The sequence below is a fragment of the Triticum dicoccoides genome, chromosome 6B, assembly GCF_002162155.2.
Source record: "Triticum dicoccoides isolate Atlit2015 ecotype Zavitan chromosome 6B, WEW_v2.0, whole genome shotgun sequence".
NCBI lineage: Eukaryota > Viridiplantae > Streptophyta > Magnoliopsida > Poales > Poaceae > Triticum > Triticum dicoccoides.
Genome location: NC_041391.1, coordinates 474,720,079 through 474,744,143, shown reverse-complemented (window position 1 = coordinate 474,744,143; position 24,065 = coordinate 474,720,079). Strand labels below are relative to the sequence as shown.

The window sequence follows — 24,065 nt, the reverse complement described above, 5'->3', positions numbered from 1 at the left end:
ATACCTTGGTTCTCAAAACTGAGGAAATACTTACACTACTTTGCTGCATCAGCCTTTCCTCTTCAAGGGAAAACCAAAGCAGTGCTCAAGAGGTAGCAAGAAGGATTTCTCGCACCGTTGCCGCGGAGTCTACGCACAAGTCAAGACATACCAAGTACCCATCACAAACTCTTATCCCTCGCATTACATTATTTGCCATTTGCCTCTCGTTTTCCTCTCCCCCACTTCACCTTTGCCTTTTCTTCGCCCTTCTTCCCTTCGATCTTTTGCTTGCTTTTATTACCTTGTGCCTTCTTTTTGCTTGCATCTTAGCTTGCTAAAAGTTTATGGATCACCATCCACTTGCTAATCTCTTTAAGAGATCCAATTATGATGAGCCAACCTCTTGTGATTTGGGTGCACTAGATTATCTTTATGAGGTTTTGCTTGAAATTCGTGAATCTGAAAATTGTGATGAGAAATTTATGAAGACATTCAAGATAGCTCCTTGAATAAAAAGCATGATTGCAATGATTTTACAATAAATTCTATTGATGTCAATTGTGCTAATAATATGCAAAACCCTAAGCTTGGGGATGCTAGTTTTGCTTTGTCCACTACTTATTGCAATGATCATGACTGGGGTGATTCTTCTTGTGATCTTGAAAATTTATTTAAGCCCCATGATGAATATGAGATTGATAATAGTGTTTGCAATATTATTGAAAGTGGGTTTGGAGAGGTCATTACTTCAGTTAATGTTAATCCCACTATTTTGGAAGAGTGTTAACTTCGCATGCATGAGGATCGTGTTGAGAATATGTTATGTGGTAGCTATATTGTTGAATTTGCTTATGATCCTACATGTAATTATTATGAGAGAGGAAAATATGGTTGTAGAAATTTTCATGTTACTAAATTACCTCTCGTTATATTGAGATTGCTATCGTCTCTTTCTTCTTCCTTGCATATGCTAGTTTTTGCTTGCCTTGCAAATTTGTTTGCTTATAATATGCCTATGCATAGGAAGTAAGACTTAGATGTGTTTGTCACGTGTTTCATGATGCCCTGTTTGCGCTTCAATTCTTGTCTTTCATGTGAGCATCATTAAAATTATCAATGCCTAGCTAAAAGGCTTTAAAAAAGCACTTGTTGGTAGACAACCTAATATTTTTCCTTGTTGTTATTCAATAAATAACTCATCTAGATTCTGTTTAGATGTAGTTTTATGTTTTAATTAGTGTTTGTGCTAAGTAGAATCTATAGGATCATCTTGGGTGATAGTTAATTTGATCTTGCTGGAAAACAGAAACTTTTGCACGCACAAGAATAATTTTAATAAATCACAGAAATGTGCTTTTTAGTTGATTCTTTTTTGCAGTATATTAATATACAAATTTCCTAGGACTTCCTATTTTGGTAGGATCTTTAGAGTTCCAGAAGTATTCGAAAGTTACAGATTGCTACAGACTGTTCTGTTTTTGACAGATTCTGTTGTTCGTGTGTTGTTCGCTTATTTTGATGAATCCGTGGCTAGTATCGGGGGGGGGGGGTATGAACCATAGAGAAGTTGGAATACCGTAGGTTTAACACCAATATAAATAAAGAATGAGTTCATTACATTACCTTAAAGTGGTGGTTTGCTTTCTTGCACTAACGGAGCTCATGAGATTTTCTGTTGAGTTTTGTGTTGTGAAGTTTTCAAGTTTTGGGTAAAGATTTGATGGATTATGGAATAAGGAGTGGCAAGATCCTAAGCTTGGGGATGCCCAAGGCACCCCAAGATAAAATTCAAGGACAACTAAAAGCCTAATCTTGGGGATACCCCGGAAGGCATCCCCTCTTTCGTCTTCGTCTATCAGTAACTTTACTTGGAGCTATATTTTTATTCACCACATGATATGTGTTTTGCTTGGAGCGTCTTGTATGATTTGAGTCTTTGCTTTTTAGTTTACCACAATCATCCTTATTGTACACACCTTTTGGAGAGACACACATGATTCAGAATTTATTAGAATACTGTATGTGCCTCACTTATATCTTTTGAGCTAGATAATTTTGCTCTAGTGCTTCACTTATATCTTTTTAGAGCACAGCGGTGGTTTTATTTTGTAGAAATTATTGATCTCTCATGCTTCACTTATATTATTTTGAGAGTCTTTTAGAACAGCATGGTATTTGCTTTGGTTATATATTTTTTCCTAATATGATGAGCATCCAAGTTGGGTATAATAAAAACTATCATAGGAAGTGCATTGAATACTATGATCAATTTGATACTTGATAATTGTTTTGAGATATAGAGGTGGTAATGTTAGAGTCATACTAGTTGGGTAATTATGAAATTGAGAAATACTTGTGTTAAAGTTGGCAAGTCCTGTAGCATGCACGTATGGTAAAAGTTGTGTGACAAATTTGTAGCATGGGGTGCTCTTTTGATTGCCTTCCTTATGTGTGGAGGTCGGGATCGCGCGATGGTTAACTCCTACCAACCCTTCCCCTAGGAGCATGCGTAGTAGTATTTTGCTTCGAGGGCTAATAAACTTTTGCAATAAGTATATGAGTTCTTTATGACTAATGTGAGTCCATGGATTATACACACTCTTACCCTTCCATCATTGCTAGCATCTATGGTACCGTGCATTGCCCTTTCTCACCTTGAGAGTTGGTGCAAACTTCACCGGTGCATCCAAACCCCGTGATACGATATGCTCTATCACACATAAACCTCCTTATATCTTCCTTAAAACAGCCACCATACCTACCTATTATGGCATTTCCATAGCCATTCCAAGATATATTGCCATGCAACTTTCCACCGTTCCGTTTATTATGACACGCTCCATCATTGTCATATTGTTTTTGCATGATCATGTAGTTGACGTCGTATTTGTGGCAAGGCCACCTTTATAATTCTTTCATACATGTCGCTCTTGATTCATTGCATGTCCCGGTACACCGCCGGAGGCATTCACATAGAGTCATATTTTGTTCTAAGTATTGAGTTGTCATCCTTGAGTTGTAAATAAATAAAAGTGTGATGATCTTCATTATTAGAGCATTGTCCCAAGTGAGGAAAGGATGATGGAGACTATGATCCCCCCACAAGTCGGGATGAGACTTCGGACTTTATGAAAAAAAAGAGGCCAAAGAAGCCCAAATAAAAAAAGAGGCCAAAGAAGCCCACCAAAATAAAAAAATGAGAGAAAAAGAGAGAAGGGACAATGTTACTATCTTTTTCCACACTTGTGCTTCAAAGTAGCACCATGATATTCATGATAGAGAGTCTCCTATGTTGTCACTTTCATATACTAGTGGGAATTTTTTATTATAGAACTTGGCTTGTATATTCCAATGATAGGCTTCCTCAAAATGACCTAGGTCTTCGTGAGCAAGCAAGTTGGATGCACACCCACTTAGTTTCCTTTGTTGAGCTTTCATACATTTATAGCTCTAGTGCATCCGTTGCATGGCAATCCCTACTCCTCATGTTGACATCAATTGATGGGCATCTCCATAGCCCATTGATTAGCCTCGTCAATGTGAGACTTTATCCTTTTTTGTCTTCTCCACACAACCTCCATCATCATATTCTATTCCACCCATAGTGCTATATCCATGGCTTACGCTCATGTATTGCGTGAGAGTTAAAGAAAGCTGTAGCGCGTTAAGAAGTATGAACCAATTGCTTGGCTGAAACCGGGCTTGTGCATGATGGGAGTATTTTGTGTGACGAAAATGAAGCATGGCCTAACTATATGATTTTGTATGGATAAGCTTTCTTTGGCTATGCTATTTTGATAAGACATGATTACTTGTTAGTATGCTTGAAATATTACTATTTTTATGTCAATATGAACTTTTATTTTGAATCATTTGGATCTGAACATTCATACCACAATAAAGAAAATTACATTCAGAAATATGCTAGGTAGCATTCGACATCAAAAATTCTATTTTTATCATTTACCTACTCGAGGACGAGCAGGAATTAAGCTTGGGGATGCTTGATACGTCTCCAATGTATCTATAATTTTTGATTGTTCCATGCTATTATATTACCTGTTTTGGATGTTTATGGGCTTTACTATACACTTTTAAATAATTTTTGGGACTAACCTATTAACCGGAGGCCCAGCCAAAATTGCTGTTTTTTTTGCCTATTTTAGTGTTTTGTAGAAACGGAATATCAAACGGAGTCCAAACGGAATGAAACCTTCGGGAGAGTTATTTTTGGAACAAACGCAATCCAGGAGACTTGGAGTGGACGTCAAGAAGCAACCGAAGGAAGCCATGAGGCAGGGAGGTGCGCCCTAGGGGGTGGGCACGCCCCCCACCCTCGTGGACCCCTCGTGGCTCCCCTGACCGACTTCCTTCGCCTATACATACTTGCATACCCTAAAAATATCTAGGAGCACCACGAAACCCTATTTCCACCGCCACAACCTTCTATACCCTTGAGATCCCATCTTGGAGCCTTTTCAGCGCTCCGTCGGAGGGGGAATCGATCACGGAGGGCTTCTATATCAACGCCAAAGCCTCTCTGATGAGTTGTGAGTATTTTACCATAGACCTTCGGGTCCATAGTTATTAGTTAGATGGCTTCTTCTCTCTCTTTGAATCTCAATACAATCTTTTTAGAGATCTATTCGATGTAACTCTTTTTACGATGTGTTTGTCGAGATCCGGTGAATTGTGGGTTTATGATCAAGTTTATCTATGAGAAATATTTGAATCTCCTCTGAATTCTATTATGTATGATTGGTTATCTTTGCAAGTCTCTTCGAATTATCAGTTTGGTTTGGCCTACTAGATTGATCTTTCTTGCAATGGGAGAAGTGCTTAGCTTTGGGTTCAATCTTGCGGTGTCCTTTCCCAGTGACAGCAGGGGCAGCAAGGCATATATTGTATTGTTGCCATCGAGGATAAAAAGATGGGGTTTATATCATATTGCTTGAGTTTATCCCTCTACATCATGTCATCTTGCCTAATGTGTTACTCTGTTCTTATGAACTTAATACTCTAGATGCATGCTGGATAGCGGTCGATGTGTGGAGTAATAGTAGTAGATGCAGAATCGTTTCGATCTACTTGTCGCAGACGTGATGCCTATATACATGATCATGCCTAGATATTCTCATAACTATGCACTTTTCTATCAATTGCTCGACAATAATTTGTTCACCCATTGTAATACTTATGCTATCTTGAGAGAAGCCACTAGTGAAACCTATGGCCCCCGGGTCTATTTTCCATCATATAAGTTTCCGATCTACTTTATTTTACAATCTTTACTTTCCAATCTATTCATAGAAATACCAAAACTATTTATCTTATCTTATTATCTCTATCAGATCTCACTTTCGCAAGTGGCTGTGACGGAATTGACAACCCCTTTATCGCGTTGGTTTTGAGGTTCTTGTTTGTTTTTGTAGGTACGAGGGACTTGCGTGTAGCCTCCTACTGGATTGATACCTTGGTTCTCAAAACTGAGGGAAATACTTACGCTACTTTGCTGCATCACCCTTTCCTCTTCAAGGGAAAACCAATGCAGTGCTCAAGAGGTAGCAATGCTTCTTCACGGGAGTGACAACTTCCTTTACATTCTACTTGAAGTTCCCTTTCTTTCCCTTTGCCCTTTTCTTGAAACTAGTGGTCTTGTCAATCATCAACACTTGATGCTCTTTCTTGATTTCTACCTTCGTCGATTTCAGCATCACGAAGAGCTCAGGAATCATTTTCGTCATCCCTTGCATACTATAGTTCATCACGAGGTTCCAGTAACTTGGTGATGGTGACTAGAGAACTTTTTCAATCACTATCTTATCTAGAAGATTAACTCCCACTTGATTTAATCAATTGTAGTACCCAAACAATCTGAGCACATGCTCACTGCTGGAGCTATTCTCCTCTGTCTTTTAGCTATAGAAATTGTTGGAGACTTCATATCTCTCAAATCGGGTATTTTCTTGAAATATTAACTTCAACTCTTGGAACATCTCATATCGTCCATGACTTTCAAAACGTCTTTGAAGTCCCGATTATAAGCCGTTAAGCATGATGCACTAAACTATCAAGTAGTCATCATATTGAGCTAGCCAAACGTTCATAACGTCGGTATCTGCTCCTGCAATAGGTCTGTCACCTAGCGGTGCATCAAGGACATAATTCTTCTGTTCAGCAATGAGGATAAACCTCAGATCACGGACCCAGTCCGCATCATTGCTACTATCATCTTTCAATTTAGTTTTCTCTAGGAACACATACAAAAACATAGCGAAGCAACAACGCGAGCTATTGATCTATAGTATTATTTGCAAAATACTATCAGGACTAAGTTCATGATAAATTAAAGTTCAATTAATCATATTGCTTAAGAACTCCCACTTAGATAGACATCCCTCTAATCATCTAAGTGATCACGTGATCCAAATCAACTAAACCATGTCCGATCATCACGTGAGATGGAGTAGTTTTCAGTGGTGAATATCACTATGTTGATCACATCTACTATATGATTCACGCTCGACCTTTCGGTCTCAGTGTTCTGAGGCCATATCAGCATATGCTAGGCTCGTCAAGTTTAACCCGAGTATTATGCGTGTGAAAACTGGCTTGCACCCGTTGTATGTGAACGTAGAGCTTATCACACCCGATCATCACGTGGTGTCTCGGCATGACGAAATGTAGCAATGGTGCATACTCAGGGAGAACACTTGTACCTTGAAATTTAGTAAGGGATCATCTTATAATGCTACCGACGTTCTAAGCAAAATAAGATGCCTAAAGGATAAACATCACATGCAATCAAAATATGTGACATGATATGGCCATCATCATCTTGTGCTCATGATCTCCATCACTGAAGCATCGTCATGATTTCCAACGTCACCGACGCGACACCTTGATCTCCATCGTAGCATCGTTGTCGTCTCACCACCTATTGTTACTACGACTATCGCTACCGCTTAGTGGTAAAGTAAAACAATTATATGACGATTGCATTGCTTATAATAAAGCAACAACCATATGGCTCCTACCAGTAGCCGATAACTTTGTTACAAAACATGATCATCTCATACAACAATTTATATCATATCATGCTTGACCATATCACATCACAGCAAGCCCTGCAAAAACAAGTTAGACGTCCTCTACTTTGTTGTTGCAAGTTTTACGTGGCTGCTATGGGCTTCTAGCAAGAACCGTTCTTACCTACGCATCAAAAACCACAACGATTTTTCGTCAAGTATGCTCTTTTAACCTTCAACAAGGACTGGGCATAGCCACACTCGATTCAACTAAAGTTGGAGAAGCAGACACTCACCAGCCACTTATGTGCAAAGCACGTCGGTAGAACCAGTCTCGCGTAAGCATACGCGTAATGTCGGTCTGAGTCACTGCATCCAACAATAATCAAAGTATGACATGCTTGTAAGCAGTGTGACTATTATCGCCCACAACACTTTGTGTTCTACTCATGCATATAACATCTACGCATAGACCTGGCTCTGATACCACTATTGGGGAACGCAGTAATTTCAAAAAATTCCTACAATAACGCAAGATCTATCTATGTGATGCATAGCGATGAGAGGGGAGAGTGTGTCCATGTACCCTCGTAAACCGAAAGCGGAAGCGTTATGACAACACCGTTGATGTAGTCGTACGTCTTCACGATCCGACCGATCTTAGCACCAAACGTACGGCACCTCCGCGATCAGCACACGTTCAGCTCGGGGACGTCCCTCATACTCTTGATCCAATTGAGGCCGAGGGAGATTTTCGTCAGCACGATGGCGTGGTGGCAGTGATGATGAAGTTACCAGCGCAGGGCTTCGCCTAAGCACTACGACGATATGACCGTGGTGTGTAACTGTGGAGGGGGGCACCGCACACAGCTAAACAATGTCAACTTGTGTGTCTATGGCGTGCCCCCCTCCCCCGTATATAAAGGAGTGGAGGAGGGGGAGGGCCGGCCCTTTATGGCACGCCCTGGAGGAGTCCTACTCCCACCGGGAGAAGGATTCCCCCCTTCCCTAGTTGGACTAGGAGAGAAGGAAGGGGAGAGAGGGAGGAAGGAAAGGGGGGGCCGGCCCCCCACCCAATTCGGATTGGGCTTGGGGGAGTGCCCTCCACCTGGCTGCCTCCTCCTCTCTCCCACTATGGCCTAATAAGGCCCATATACTTCCTGGGGGGTTCCGGTAACCTCCTGGTACTCCGGTATATGCCCGAACTCACTCGGAACCATTTTGATGTCCAAACATAGGCTTCCAATATATCAATCTTCATGTCTCGACCATTTCGAGACTCCTCGTCATGTCCGTGATCACATTCGGGACTCTGAACTATCTTCGGTACATCAAAACACATAAACTCATAATACCAATCGTCATCGAACGTTAAGCATGCGAACCCTACGGGTTCGAGAACTATGTAGACATGATCGAGACACATCTCCGGTCAATAACCAATAGCGGAACCTGGATGCTCATATTGGTTCCTACATATTCTTCGAAGATATTTATTGGTCAAACCGCATAACAACATACGTTGTTCCCTTTGTTATCGATATGTTACTTGCCCGAGATTTGATCGTCGGTATCTCAATATCTAGTTCAATCTCGTTACTGGCAAGTCTCTTTACTCGTTCCGTAATACTTCATTCTGCAACTAACTCATTAGTCACAATGCTTGCAAGGCTTATAGTGATGAGTATTAACGAGAGGGCCCAGAGATACCTCTCCGAAACATGGAGTGACAAATCCTAATCTCGATCTATGCCAGCCCAACGAACACCTTCGGAGACACCTGTAGAGCACCTTTATAATCACCCATTTACGTTGTGACGTTTGGTAGCACACAAAGTGTTCCTCGGTATTCGGGAGTTGCATAATCTCATAGTATGAGGAACTTGTATAAGTCATGAAGAAAGCAGTAGCAATGAAACTGACACGATCATAATGCTAAGCTAACGGATGGGTCATGTCCATCACATCATTCTCCTAATGATGTGATCCCGTTCATCAAATGACAACACATGTCTATGGTTAGGAAACATAACCATCTTTGATTAACGAGCTAGTCAAGTAGAGGCATACTAGGGACTATAAGTTTTGTCTATGTATTCACACATGTACTAAGTTTCCGGTTAATACAATTCTAGCATGAATAATAAACACTTATCATGAATTAAGGAAATAAATAATAACTTTGTTATTGCCTCTAGGGCATATTTCCTTCAGTGCGTTCGGTACTTGATCAGTTGGATCGCGAACACGTTCGACTACATCAACCGCATTAACTAAACGCTTCTGCTTTCGGTCTACGAGGGTACGTGGACACACTCTCCCCTCTCGCTGCTATGCATCACCTACATAGATCTTGCGTGATCGTAGGATTTTCTTTGAAATTGCCGCGTTCCCCAACAGCCTGCTGATGTCGATGACTTAGGTCATATGGACCAAGGAGAGAACGAAATGGTGTGCCACTACTGGACACAGTGATTCAAGAACAGGAATAAAATTGTCGATTGCGATGATGTCGAGGACATCATTGCATTCAAGAATGGCATGTCCGATGAATTCCTCACAAGAGATTTCGGGAAGTACAGGCCCAAGAACCATGCCGATCTTGATGGAGAGGGTAACCAGGTACTGTTCCCCTGAGTTCGTGTGGTTCTCCAAGGAGAAGGTGCACGATGGGGACCCTGGCAGGTTCGGTACAAAGGACGAGTGCGGGAAATCTAAACGCAACTCCAAGAAACAAGCGCAAGAATGATGATGGCGATGACCAAGTAATTAAAGTTTCACATGTGGACACGGTGTTTGGTACGTGAGACAACTACCATTTGGAGCCCTTGAGCTTTGAGGTAGTGCCTTTCAAGAGTGACTACCATGCTCTCTTTCGCCTTCACACGATTTGGCGTGATCCCACATTAGGCTTATCTGAAACTCAAGATGCCCGACCGAATGGGGTCATCACCATATTTAGTGACATTAAGCGATCTCTGAAGACCGAGAAGACCACACGCACCCTAGCAGCCGATGCACTTGCAGATCCCTGGTTACCGACAAGCTCGCAGAGATGCAGTCCACGGTCGACAAGGATGATATTAAACTCACCAAGCATGCCAAATCAACCTCATTTCAGCCTGGCCAGGATATTCAGAAATTCTAGGTGCACCCCACCAATCTGGCCAAGTAGGCTTTGATGGGGATCGACATGGATGAGGGAGAGTCCACTAGCTATTTAGACAATGTAATTCCATTGTGCTGATATTTGCATCATGTACTCAAATCATTACACAAATATCCCTACATTAAGGTGTTGTGGTTTCAAGCTTTCTATTTATTCTAGAAAATATTAAATATTGGGACTACCTAAATTATCCTATATGGGTACCATTCTTTTTTCAAGAGGCGCAAGAGCGGCAAGACATGCATTGATGCTAATCACGAACAAATATACATGTTGTTTTATGTAAGTTTAATTTAGTATTGTGTGCCTTCATATATTTACAAAATAGTTCTACCATCCTCCTATAAAATGAATGAACGTGAGAACAAAATGGATCGATGTGACAACGCGTGTCATAATGATCTTGCAATCATACTCTCTCCGTCCTTAAAAGAGTGTACTTCCAACTTTATTGGAAAGTCAAACTTTTTTTATATTTGACTATATTTATATAATAATACATAAACATTAATGCCATCAAATTAGTAGCATTAGATTCATGATGGAATATATTTTCATCATATACCTATTTGATTTCACAAACATTGATATATTTCTATACAAACTCGGTCAAACTTTGAGATAGTTTGACCCTCCAACAAAGTTGAAAGTGCACTCTTTAAAGGACGGGGGAGTAAAAACCACATAGGTACATTATTTTTCAAGATTACGACCATCCATACATAATTTTTTTTAAATGCACACCTCGCTTCACCCGATTAGAAACACTGACCCCACCATGCTCTCTCTCCACTTCGGAGAGGGCTGCCTATTCCCACCCTCTATCTTGGTATCAATATTACACGCACGCACACACACAGAGATACCTACACAGAAATCAAATAAGGCTATGGGACTACTGTGAGCCCAACAAGAACAATCACAAGCTAACGAAAACTTTGGCTTAGTTTCATATGGTGTGCTCTATGCGAAGTTGAGACGAGATGTGTATGTTGCTTTGGGAGTCCAGTTTCTAGGGATGACGTCTTGGGCCGAGAGGGTCTTCTTTGTAGTTAGGGTCGTCAGCCTAACAGAGAACGGTCCCACCAATGGGCCCGGCGTGAGGCTCCAGGTGGCACCCCATATGTGCTTCATGTCCTGCCATTGTGCCGAGTTTGTCTGTGCATACATTACGATAATGCAAATTAGTGACTTCACATCAGATCAGTACAATAAGATAGACTTGAAACTTTAGCATGACAAGAAAATGCAAATAAGACCTAAAACTAAACTATTTTCTTATTTGCGTTGCCAAAACACAAACTTGCTCCTATATCATAATGCAGTCTGTGTAGGGGATGGAAGACTGATATGTGCTACTCACTTCGTCTGAAAAAGTTTGTCCCAAGCTTGTTTCTCAAATGAATGTATCTAGCACTAACTTAATGCTAGATATATTCATTTGAGGGACAAACTTTTTCGGATGGAGGGATTAGCCAGCAAGCCAGTCTCGCGAGGCAGTACGTAGTAGTAGCGGAGTTGGACATTTGAAATTGTTGAGAATGAGACCAAGGGGTGTCAATTAGCATCATTGGAAAAGCAGGGGACATGGCAAAGGGCATGGCGTATTCACAGTGTGCGGGACCTGGTAAGGTACGGCCAAGCAACTCAAAAAGAAAGGAAGGAAAAATGCTGGGGCCAAGCTGCTGCTGTCCATGCCTGCCTATCTACTATTCACCCAGGAAACGACCATCTTCCATGTCGCCCACAATGGCCAATCACATGCATGCACTAGCGCACTGCCCACGAAAAGAAAACCCTTACATTTTGAATAATCCACCCTCTAGTACTCCCTCAGCCCTAAATAGGTGATGTACAAAGCTTTCTAAGTTTGAACAGGCATATGTAGAAAAATAGGAAGATAAATAATGTCATATGAAAATTAATATATCCATCAACATTTTTTTAGGGGTTCCATCAACATTATTATAATGTATTTATTCAGTGTTGTTATCGTTTGATATTTTTATGCTACATATTTAATTAACTTATTAATAATTGACTTTGTAATTGAATTTATACACCACATATTCGGGACGGAGGGAGCAACATTTTCCATGCTAGTGCCGCTCTACCGCTCATGCATTTCAAGAGTAGGTGACGATGCCACTGAATATTGCTTTCTGCTTCGATCCTACCTATGGCAATGCAAAGTGTATGCTGAACTACGGCATAAAGGCGCACTCCTTTTGTTTACCTGCTTGAGCTGCATGGATCCAATGTCACCGTCGCCGTCCTCGAACTCCACCAGAAGCGAGAGCCAGAAGCTCGTGGAGCCCTCCACCACGCGGAAGGCAATGTTCTTCCCTCGGTACTTGCACGGTGTCCTGAAATTAAAAGGGGCGCACATGGCGTTCATGAGCCATCACACTAAAACTGTAAACTGCCTATTTCATCCCGCGCTATGAACATGAAAAATGTGAACTCTGCAGCCAGCCTCGGCGTGCAGAGTGTGTGCGCGGTCAGCGTCAATAGACAGTGTGAATGGAGAAGCCGTGATGGCCGGCCGGGGAGTCGTGACAAGAAAAGTGTTGCATGGGGGCACGCCCGGCCCAAGATCCAACTACAGCAGGCGAAGGCATGTGGACAGACACTGAACGGTGAACCCCGGCCGTGGTCCTCGATCGGTAGCTAGTCAGATCTGACAGTGTCGTTGAGCATTTTGACAACCTTTGTTCCTACTCTACGCCGTACGTACACAACTCTTTGACAGAGTTCAAGTGGTTTAACTGTCAGACGGAAGGGTATAGTGGTAGACATTTTCTGTCTGCTAGCACCGTCGACACATGGTGGGCGACGTGGCCCGGATGGAATGGAGCACGGCTAGTTCGGGGGATAGAAATGGTAATTGAATGGCAAACTGAGCAAGTTGCATGTCTCGGACAGTCACCTGCGGAACACGACGGAGATCTCGCCTCGGTTGCGCAGCTGCCCGGCGTGGCCGGCGACGGCCAGCCTGCCGAAGGCGGCGCCGCTGAGGTCGAAGTGCGTGCGGCCCAGGGAGCAGTAGCCGCCGGGGCACTCGTCGGTGACGATGACGGTGACGGCGCGCCGCGAGCAGATGCCGCGGTCGAGGCACCTGACCTTGTAGCAGGCGCCGCAGCCCTCGCCGGACTTGAACAGCACCGGGCTCACCGCGCCCACGCGGGCCTTCATCGGCACCACGTCCACCAGCGTCCCGTACCCGCACGCGCCGCCTGGAGACAATGCACGTTTACACGAGATCAGCAAAGTAGAGTAACTTTTACAGCCCATGGCACGGAGACAAAAACGGGGTAGCATGCTGCATGCATGCACGTGCGATCGATCCATGGGCCGTGTTCCTAGAAGAGGAAGAAGTTAATCTAGAGAAGAAACGTCGATGCTGGGTGTGGGTGGTCAGATCTAGTAACAGCACTGGCCAAACGGCAAAAGGACATGCGTGGGACGCATTGACGTGCAAATGGCTGCATATATATTAAGGACGTGAGCTGCATGTGGATCCGCTGTGAGGATGCGTTAACCGCAAGACAAGATCGAACTTACCTACTCATGGTTGCGCCTTTAAAATAGGCCAGTGCTAAGTGCTAGCTAGTGAGTGTGAATGCTGCTCATACGTCTTGATAATCTCGCCGTGAAATGCCAAAGCAAAGGTAAGTTTCGGTGTTGTCAGATCACAGACGTACGTGCATCGTGCCTTTCACATCTAGCAGACGATAGTGCAAAGTGAATATCCACTCTTCAGTTTTCTGCTTATGCCGACAGTGCGGGTAGACTAAAACTGATTTGAGCCGAGTTTTGTGGTTGCTTTTGTTAGTGAAAAGCGGGTATTTCATGTCAAAAAAAGGCGGATAGTTGAGGACCCGGCACGGCCTTTTGGCACCACCACGCTCGCGTGCCGGCTAAAATGGCATACGCGAAATTCCTTGTGCATCCTATAGGCATATGCGAGTGATGCCGATAATGCGCCAACGAAGTTTAAAAAAAAAGGATTATTTGCCAACGGCTAGAAGTATTTTCTCAAGAGAAAAATACTAGAAACCAGACATTGTGATCCAGTGTGTTGCTATCACGTTTCCTTCACTAACGGAGAAGAGAACACTAAAATGTGGGGGGCATGCTAGTACAAATTACAGACAATTCACGGCAACAGATGCCGGGCCATTGCCGCGACTCTGCGAACCTTAAGGCCTTGTTCGGTTGCGTGTCAATCCGAGTGGATTGAAGGGGTTTGAGGGGGATTTAAACCACTTGCAAGTCGAAATACAAATCAATCCTTGCCAATCTCCTCCAATCCTTTTGGGGGAGGATTAACCGAACAAACCCTCAAACGTGCATGCTCTGGGCCAAGGATGTGAGAGTTGCAGGGAAAATAAAATGATGGCCGTGGAGAGCTTACCATCGCTGCCGTCGCCCTCGGCGCTACCGTACCAGGTCGCGGTGGCCTGATGCCACTCCGGGTCGACCGCCTTGCGCACAGCCCCGGTCTCTCCTACACCGAAGAGGAGTGCGGCAGAAAGGATGGAGACGAGGAGGAGCGCACAAGAGCTCGAGGCGGCGCTGCCGGCAGCCATTGTTGCACAGCGCTGGTTGCTATCGCTGCCTCGTGAGTGTGCAGTGTACTTCTTCCTGGGTCGCCCACTACTCGCCTTTTAAGCCTTCGAGAAACCCCAGTCCCCGACGCGCCGAGAGCTCAGAGCCGCGCTCTGCACAAATGGCACGAAACGGACACTGGGGATGCACGGGTACTGGTAGAGTACTGCTACCAGGGTGGTGGCTGGATCTTATAGTGTGGACACTGGTTGAAAATTGTTTCTGGTTTATAAGCTCTGGCGTGTGGCTGGTTGCGGTTGATGTGGGTGTGCCCCACTGCATCCTCCATTGTCGGTTCTGTGAGAGCTCGGCTTTTCTTCATCGCGTGATCGTGAGTGGCCTTGCTTATTGCGTTGCAACGCCGTTAACCCCGGCTTAAACCCACACGAATTCAGTTCCCCGTACACTTCGGAGCTGGGTGGACTGAGATTTGAGAATGGTGGTGGGTGATAGAAGAGCCCCCCAAATCTGAACGGAAAGAGGAAGGCAACGATCAAGGATGGTGCAAATCCCCGGGCGTGAAGATATCCGGGATACGGCCGCACAGTCGCAGTGTTTTTACCATCCGGGCCACAGATATCCGGGATTTGTTTTACCATCTTCCCATGTGCGCTGCCGAGCGCCCGCTTGTAGTCCCCGTCCGTCCGTAGCGTCGGCGCGGTTGCTTCGTCTGGCCGTTACCAATTTGCGGCACCACACGGGCACGGACGCTCCCTCCTGAGTCGCGAGGGGTGTTCTCTGGTGCGTCGTGGGTGGTGGGCCTGGATCGCTTGGCGGGGTGTGTGTGGCGGCCGCACTCGGCAGCGTGCTGGCGCGGGCGTTCCCGTTGGTGTCCTCTACGTATGTTTGGCCGTTGTTAGTTGGGAACGTGAATCAGTCTGCTAGTATTTATTTGTGTCTGCGTTGCCATCTGCCATCAGCAATCAAGCCAAGTTGGTCACAGGATCAAACATAATTCGAGAGAATTTGCACAAGATCGACTCTGTCAGAGCATCTACCGGACTTGCAAACCCGCCGTCCTAAATGTCCGCAATCTGGCGTGACCCCGGATAGCGTCGGGAGGTCCCTCACATGTCCTCCGAGCCACAGCTGGCCAATGTGACGGATCACTCGTCAGACGTCATTCGTGCATCTCGCTCTGTCACGTCTATCATCCGCTTCGCGTCCACTGATGCCATCGTCGTTTTCGCCGTCACATTGGTTGATATCATTCTTCTTCTCATCAAGACACTTTCTTGTTTGCTCATCCAAGAGGCTCGCGTCCGACAACATAATCATCAAATCCTCCTTGACTCGAACAAGTTACAACATCTCCTTCTCAAGCTCTATTGATACAAAAGTTCGGGCCTTCTCAAGCTCCCATTCAATACACACCTCTCAGTTCTCAAACTCTATCTTTTTCTTCTCAATTTCCGACTTGTTGCTCTTAGCTTGAAACTTGTTGTTCACCATCTTTTATTTTTGTGCATCCAACATGAATTTGTGCCTCCCCTCTTTCTTGTTCTCCCTTGTGAATTTTTTTTCCATTTATGGTGGACATATTTGTCGCCGTGGCGTCACGGGCGGACCTCCCCTTCTCCCACTCGTTTGTCATCTCTTCAAGTTATTATTTAGCACGGTAGCTCTTTCATTCTCCCCTACAACTTCTTCCTCTTCATCATCCACTCCAATGGATTGGTGAGAGCTTGAGCCATCATTTGTCTTCAACCTCTTGGTGCCTTTCTTGAGGTATCCCACAACTTGATACCATTTTGGTAGGCCATTCAGTTTAATCCAATAATGACTAAAACCGAATGGCTTCTTTTCGACTTGTTGGAACAAAGCCGCGGCCAACACCATCTATCAAACAGTAGAGTAATCATGAGAATCCGACATTAAAAACTAGAAATGCGAATTATGATTTTTTTTTTGCAATTCAACTTACGTGACTTTGGACTCCAACCCGACTTTGATTTCGGCCAAGAAACGGAAGCATAGTGGTCGTAAAACTTGTTCACATATTCTTGGATGGTGGACCATCTTTATTGGAGAGACCACATTACGGGAATCAAATCATCTTCCATCAGCAATCAAGCCAAGTTGGTCACATGATCAAACATAATTCGAGAGAATTTGCACACAATCAAATATGGCTGTTAGAGTCTCATATGTCCCGTCGGGCAGTTACACTCTTCAAATCTGAACCCTTAAATCTGTGTAATACATGCACGTGAAATTAATCACAACTAGTTGACCCGTTGCGCCAAATGACGCAGAGACCCGCTAAAGACATGTTGTCGATGAAAATAGTTTCATTTTGCAAGGACATATGGCAGGGACCAGCTAAATTAATGTGGGCGTTGAAAAGGAAATCCATGGGGTAACAAATTTAACCCGAGGGTCCTCAATAAAAAAAATATGAAGGCTTGCTGTCAATAATAGAATGTATAATAACAGTACCCATTGCGCCAGATGGCACATGGTCCCATTTCAAACCAAGAGCTATTTGAAAATAATTGACAATTTGGCAATAATAAGGATCCTTTTAATAATGAAAATTGAAAGAAACATAGCCTCAAACTATGTAACCGAGTTTTCAAAATGTAGGCATCCTCTCTATACAATTCTGCTATGTAAGCTGGAACTTTGGAATCAAGGTCACGCTTTGTCCTTGCGTCCTTGGTAAACTGTGCCCTCCCACTACTCTGAATCCATAGTGTTTTGTCCCTCACAACCCCTTTATAGGTCAGATGCACTATAATTCCTTCATTTTTTAAAGGAGCTTAACAACCAATGCCTTGCACAACATTTTTCATCTCTTCAGTGAGGCATGTTTATAGTTCCCACTCCTCTGCTCTGTTATGTAGAAGGATCAACTCTCTATAGCCATCTCTTTTTTTTTGAAGGGAACTGGACAAATAATGACCAATGCCATGTTTATGAAATATTGTACAGTAATAGAAGTGCAAACATGAATGAGAAACCAATTGAAGAAACAAGAACTTTTTGGTCTGCTGGAATTTAAGGGCAGACTTGAAATGGAAGGGCAAACCAAGATTGACAAGTACCACATCACGAAAAAAGCTTGTAACAGATATAGAAGTGACAATAAACAAGTTTTTCAAGATTTACAATGAAACTACATGATTTGGCTTCTTGCTCTAAAATAGAAATCTGCAGCACTAACTTGGTGACAATCCCACCAATTCAACGACAATGGACATATTTTCTACACTTCACTCCTTTGCGGCTGGTAGAATCAAAGGGCTACGACCATCATTGCAGAAAAGGAAAAAATTAACAATAGTTCTTGCGTGAATGAGTCATCAGGTAATCATGCGAGTCTACTATATATAAACTATAGGCAAAATTCAGCAACAAAGGTAACATGCGTAGTGAGAAACTGGATAACAGAAGGAATACTTTCAACCAAGTCTAGAGGAACACATAGTACGCCCAGGAAATTTTCACTGACATAACAATGCAACTATTCATAGCAACAAAATTTATACAGAAAAGGGAGATACTCCTACTCAAACAACAACAACAAAGCCTTTAGTTCCAAACACTCCTACTCAACCTCCCTAAAATTTAACCGGATTTCATCTGATAACCTAGAGGCCAGCTGGAGATTGAGCAATATTGGAATATACATATATATTTCAAACAAATTAATGAATTGGGATGAACGGATCTTAGAAGGATAGCCTCACTTGGGGCTTTGGAACTTGAGTATCTCCATGGCTAATCAAGGCTTAGAGAGGCAGCAGTTAAAGCATCAGTCGAGTTAAGGTATGCCGCTATCAATCCTTCTTTTAGTAATCTGAACACGACATTAGTAATGCCAAGGCAAATACCTTGATACCCTGTTCACGGTCATCTCGTTATTGAAAAATAAATGTAAAACTGGCCTGCAAGATAAAAGCATTTCCCAGTACCTGAATGTATAGCCTGGGATCGTCAGTGCTCTTAACATTCAGTTACTGGGAATACCACTGGATGAAATTATAGTGCAAACTCCAGATCTTATAAATTTTAATACATTCAACAACTAAGACTTTGAGCCATGAGATTATATGTCAATAGTTACATTTAAGCTTGTGAGAGCATATATCAATCATAAAAAGGCAGAAAGAATAAGCTCCAGAACGCAATAAGGGCTTAAACTACTTATTTGGAAACAGTGAAACAACTCATTAAATCTAACTAATTTTAAATGATCCAGTTTTAAGAATTAATATGGTACAACTAAGAGAAGGCTACAAAATCATCAATCAAGAAGACTCTATATAAAATTGATAATTAGAGACAACTGTCACTGCTCGGTCACATACCGTGGTCGACATGAGCAATGACAGACATGTTATGGATAATTTTTTATCGATAATTCCACGGAGCTCCTCCGTTCTAAACCTCACCGTTTTGACCGCTTTTGAATGTGACACCAGGAATACCCTTCCCGCTCTAATAATAGCAAGCTATCAGAATCAAGCAATAATATAGTGTGAATAACTGAACATGGAAATCCAACAATAATACATACTAACAATCCTTTAAGGTAATTATGACCACAATTGTCTACTCAAAGCTCAAAAGTGCACTTAACAATGCTGTACAACAATTAGTTTTATACACTGCCACCAAAATATTGTAACCAACACTTCGACCAACAGCCCTGGTGAAGTGAAATATATAATTAATATGGTCAATCGAGCATATTATATTAATGTATTAGAAATAATAAAAGTGCACTGAGAAGGCAGCCATAAAGCAAGAACAACCACTGTTAAGGGCACTGACGGTCACAGTCATAAGAAAAAGTAACACATGGCAATAACAAAGAAACGTAATCCATTATGAAGAGAGGATGCAGGTGGAAAGAAACGTAATCCAAAAAATAAGATGAATATAGACAAGCCTCCAAAACTAATACTACTATTGACATACCGACACTAAGACTATATATAGACAAGCCTCCAAAAGTAAGACTAATGGAACACGCAGTAGTACCTCCTGCAATTTCTTCAATCTAATTCCTTTTGATTCTATGGGAAAAGGTTGCAACAAGAGGAATAGCCTGCAGAAATAGATAGATCAAATGTTGTACAAGTCAAAAAAAAGTTACTGCTAGCCATAGTGCATACATTCTATCTCTTATTGTACTTTTTGCAACATAGTACAAGTCAAAGCAGATACATGACATATCATGGTAATGCCACAATGGTTATTATCGACTGGAATGAGTTGTCCAGATTTTTACTGGTAAATCAATTCAGTTTACATGCAGAAGTACGGACGGCGCCTGCCGAAAGTTGCCGATGGGTGTTGACGGCCTGACCAAGCCATCTCCCTCCATGATAGGTGGCAGTCGGCGGAGAGGTGTAAATATGACGAGATGTGAAAATAAGCTCGAGGAAATTAATATGGACCAGCAAACTGACAAAAGCAGAATATAACATGATCACAAGTTGTATCCTCTAAATGCAAGAACAAAGTGGAGGAAAGAGAGAGGATGTAGAGGCAAACCTGAACCTCCTTGAGCTCCTTGCTCCTGCTGCTCTAGTCAGAGACCCTCCCTCAACCGCCGACCACATCCGCAACTGCCGCTGAAATGTAATGAAGGCCTCCCATGAAAGGAAATTAATATCTATATATGAGAAATCAGATGAGAATATGCGGAGTAACCAATAGGCATTTTTAGCGTCACTATGATACTGGATAATGTTGGCCTCTGGTAGCACGACGCATCACAAGCATATGTCGAGACACAAACATAATTATATTTCGGATTAAACTAATAGCACAAGAATTTGCAGGGTTAGAATGCAGTGCACATATATATCTTAGTGGCGCAAAAACTATTTAGCCAACTTCACTAACAATGTAGAAATTGGCTTCAGTGTACTAACATAGTTATTTTGGATATAATCAATCAACCACGAATTTAACATCAGAGATATCTGACCATTTTAAGTAACGAAAAAAGAGCCCAATAGCAAGATAGCACAACATAGAGCTGCATTGACCATTGGACCCAGCTCTGAGTAGAGAACCTACATTTCATATCCAATAACTAAAATTTGTGCGATACATCCATAAAGGAATATTAGCAGGACAGGCAGAAATTGGTGGTTGGACATATTGTTTAAGCAAATAAATAGTCACTACTTTCTTGTGCGCAATGGAGCAGAAATTGGTGATCACAAGAGCAGACTAGTCATGGTTGAGCCTATTTTGACTTTCTTTTCCTATTACACTTTGGAAAGGACAAAAGTGAACAAAAGCAGGCCAAAAACATATAGTACCATTTAATGCCTCACAACAGTTTTTGCATGGCCAGTTAACCCTGAAAGAAGAAAGTTTGTGATATTACACTTAATATGTAAAAGAGGCTCAAACACAAAATTAAATTCAAAATAAAAGTAATGCTCATGTAGCATATTTTGTATTTACAACACAAGACATTACCGTCAAATGTTATATATTAGCTAGCTAAGTAGGAATCTCTCATTGGACTGTGCCTCTAAATTATACCGTGAAGGCATGAAACTAAGTATTTTTGGTCAGGAAAACAAAGATGCCCGCTTCCGCACCATGAATCGCAGAATTTTCATATAGTTGTACTCACAAAGCTATTTAAACATAAAAGGAAACAGCAGTACCTTGTATATTTGTACAACCTATCAAGAACAAAGTTATGAATTAATCTCTTTGTATTGATGCCCTCATCACCTAGCCCACTATCACTGATGCCTTCTCTTCCGGCACCATAAGTAGTGTGATCATTTTAGAAATATGACTAGTTATATTCTACTTGTATCTACCTCTATCTTGCGGTTCCACTGCTCACTGTCGTGGTTGGACTGCTCATGTCGGATTAGAGTTATGGTGCCCTGCGAAACATGAGCAAAGTTTGAACAATCCAATGGTTATTTTCTACTTAAGCTGGGACCATTATGCATGATATTTTGTATGAATCACTATGAGAGAGAGCTGAACAATTATATAGCAAATTGGGTGTCGTATTCAATTGTAACCATGGAAAATATATTATGATCTCTAAACTACAGCAGTGTACAAAGAAATGACAACCAACGAAGGAAGCGCAGGTGGACGCTGATAGAGATGACAAACCCAAGTCTGGGAAGGATGACAATCAGATAGATATCTCATCTCCATTTATTAAGACACGACAACATACGTATATATATGATGTGCACCCAACTCTGTCTTGAGTATTGCCCGCTGCTAAACCAGCACATGAAAAGACTGACAAATGTTCTTATTCTTGTTCTGCCTTATGCAACTTCTACATAATGTGAATAGGAGTAAGCAAGTGTTGTATCCAGATTTTTTTTACCATTAGTAACTTCTACATAATGCATCATATTCTGTATATAATGTCGAAATATCGACATCAAGATTACATGACAGAAAGTGGGAATTGAAGTGGCCAACTAACCAAGCCTAGGTAAAAGGAAATCTTGAATCTGTCCGTTCATGTCTGATACAAAGAACTGATCATTAGCACTGTAATTCACACAAAGGTAGCTATTTTTGTTTTTCTTATATAAATCCAAGAAATACTACTAATATAATTTATCAAACTGCGAATACCGACAAATTGAGTTTCATTGCCCTTTAGTGTTTAGCAGTTGCCTTTTAACGGGATTGTAGATAGCCTCAAAAAATGGCATATCGCTTTTCACTTACTTTCTAAGTGTCAATGCAGAACTTTGTGTGACACAACCCCTAACTTTTCCGACATGCAACGCTCCCCAGGAACATGGGAGGTCAATGGGTTCGTGTGTGTTGAAATAGACCTGGTCCCAGAGTATCACTCATCAGAACGACCGTCCAAGGCACAGATCATCCAAATCGGCAATAAAATTAAGCAGGCTACAACAGAGGTAAGGGTAGGCTCTAAGGGCAACTCCAACGGTGACACCGACTTTTTTAGCTCTATTTAGTCCCACAAGCCAAGGCTGTCTTGATTGCTCTAGACATGATTGTTTCAGCCAGTCATCATCGTCATCACCCCTCTTTTTGGTCCAAAAACGAGGTTGCCTCTGCACACCAAGCAACATGACCATGATACCCCATTACATGTGTGCACACATCCAGCCATCAAGCTCAGGAGCTACTCATACCTGGAGTCAACCGACCAAACTTTTCAAGTGCTTCAAGTAAATGAAATTGTTTATTTCGAATTTAATACCTTCTAATAATAATAATAATGAGAGAGGGGCATGCTTCTCTCTCTCTGGGCAAATGTTACTTTAGACAACATGTACTAACAAATAAAAACTCTGGAAATGTATTTGAATCGCACAAAAAGAGTTCGTAGTTCTTATTCATACTTGAAACACGTGAGGCTCTGCAAATTAAAGGTGTTAAGTAATTTTTCTATGCTCGAAATACAGTGCAACATGGTCTGATGCAATTTTGATACAAAGTAGTACAAAACTAACTACTGCAAAACTATGAGTTCAACACCTAAACTTTGAGTTTCAGTTGCAGAAGTTCTCATAGAAAAAAATATGCAAATCATATAGCATTATTTCCTTACCATATACTTAGCATCAATAAAAGGACTATTCAGCCACAACTTCAATAACACCTCTACTGGAACATTGATGTCTCTTATCAAATCCTCAATGACTGAAAGTGTTGGAAATATGCCCTAGAGGCAATAATAAAAGTATTATTATTATATTTCCTTGTTCATGATAATTGTATTTTATTCATGCTATAACTGTATTATCTGGAAATCGTAATACACGTGTGAATACATAGACCACAATATGTCCCTAGTGAGCCTCTAGTTGACTAGCTCGTTGTGATCAACAGATAGTCATGGTTTCCTGGCTATGGACATTGGATGTCGTTGATAATGGGATCACATCATTAGGAGAATGATGTGATGGACAAGACCCAATCCTAAGACTAGCACAAAAGATCGTGTAGTTCATTTGCTAGAGCTTTGCCAATGTCAAGTATCTCTTCCTTCGACCATGAGAGCGTGTAACTCCTGGATACCGTAGGAGTGCTTTGGGTGTATCAAACGTCACAACGTAACTGGGTGACTATAAAGGTGCACTACAGGTATCTCCGAAAGTATCTATTGTTTTATGCGGATCGAGACTGGGATTTGTCACTCCGTGTAAACGGAGAGGTATCTCTGGGCCCACTCGGTAGGACATCATCATATGCGCAATGTGACCAAGGAGTTGATCACGGGATGATGTGTTACGGAACGAGTAAAGTGACTTGCCGGTAATGAGATTGAACAAGGT

The 24,065-nt window shown here is 42.1% G+C and overlaps 1 protein-coding gene and 1 long non-coding RNA gene across 4 annotated transcripts; both read right to left on the bottom strand.

Moving 5' to 3' along the window:
• Positions 1-10,839: 10,839 nt before the first annotated feature.
• LOC119326665 (expansin-B16-like) lies at positions 10,840-14,972 on the bottom strand. Its single transcript, XM_037600287.1, has 4 exons — positions 14,597-14,972; positions 13,109-13,415; positions 12,416-12,545; positions 10,840-11,337 (listed from the first exon to the last, which is right to left on the bottom strand). The coding sequence occupies exons 1-4, from the start codon at positions 14,769-14,771 to the stop codon at positions 11,143-11,145; spliced, it is 807 nt and encodes a 268-aa protein (XP_037456184.1). The 5' UTR covers positions 14,772-14,972; the 3' UTR covers positions 10,840-11,142.
• A 3,981-nt stretch (positions 14,973-18,953) lies between these two features.
• LOC119326666 lies at positions 18,954-23,429 on the bottom strand. Of its 3 annotated transcripts, XR_005158106.1 has the most exons (6): positions 23,339-23,429; positions 21,594-21,662; positions 21,075-21,115; positions 20,296-20,375; positions 19,780-20,205; positions 18,954-19,233 (listed from the first exon to the last, which is right to left on the bottom strand). It is a non-coding gene; the product is annotated as an uncharacterized LOC119326666 (long non-coding RNA). The 3 variants fall into 3 exon arrangements; XR_005158104.1 differs by lacking the exon at positions 18,954-19,233 and having other exon boundaries at positions 19,527-20,205; XR_005158105.1 differs by lacking the exon at positions 18,954-19,233 and having other exon boundaries at positions 19,527-19,846.
• Positions 23,430-24,065: the final 636 nt, after the last annotated feature.

Bases quoted from the DNA above. Each gene is read 5' to 3' on its own strand.
- LOC119326665 (XM_037600287.1), bottom strand. From the start codon at position 14,771: ATGGCTGCCGGCAGCGCCGCCTCGAGCTCTTGTGCGCTCCTCCTCGTC. The intron at 12,546-13,108 runs GTGACTGTCCGA...TTTTAATTTCAG, and splicing joins ATCTCCGTCGTGTTCCGCAG to GACACCGTGCAAGTACCGAG. The intron at 11,338-12,415 runs GTAAACAAAAGG...ATGTATGCACAG, and splicing joins GATCCATGCAGCTCAAGCAG to ACAAACTCGGCACAATGGCA.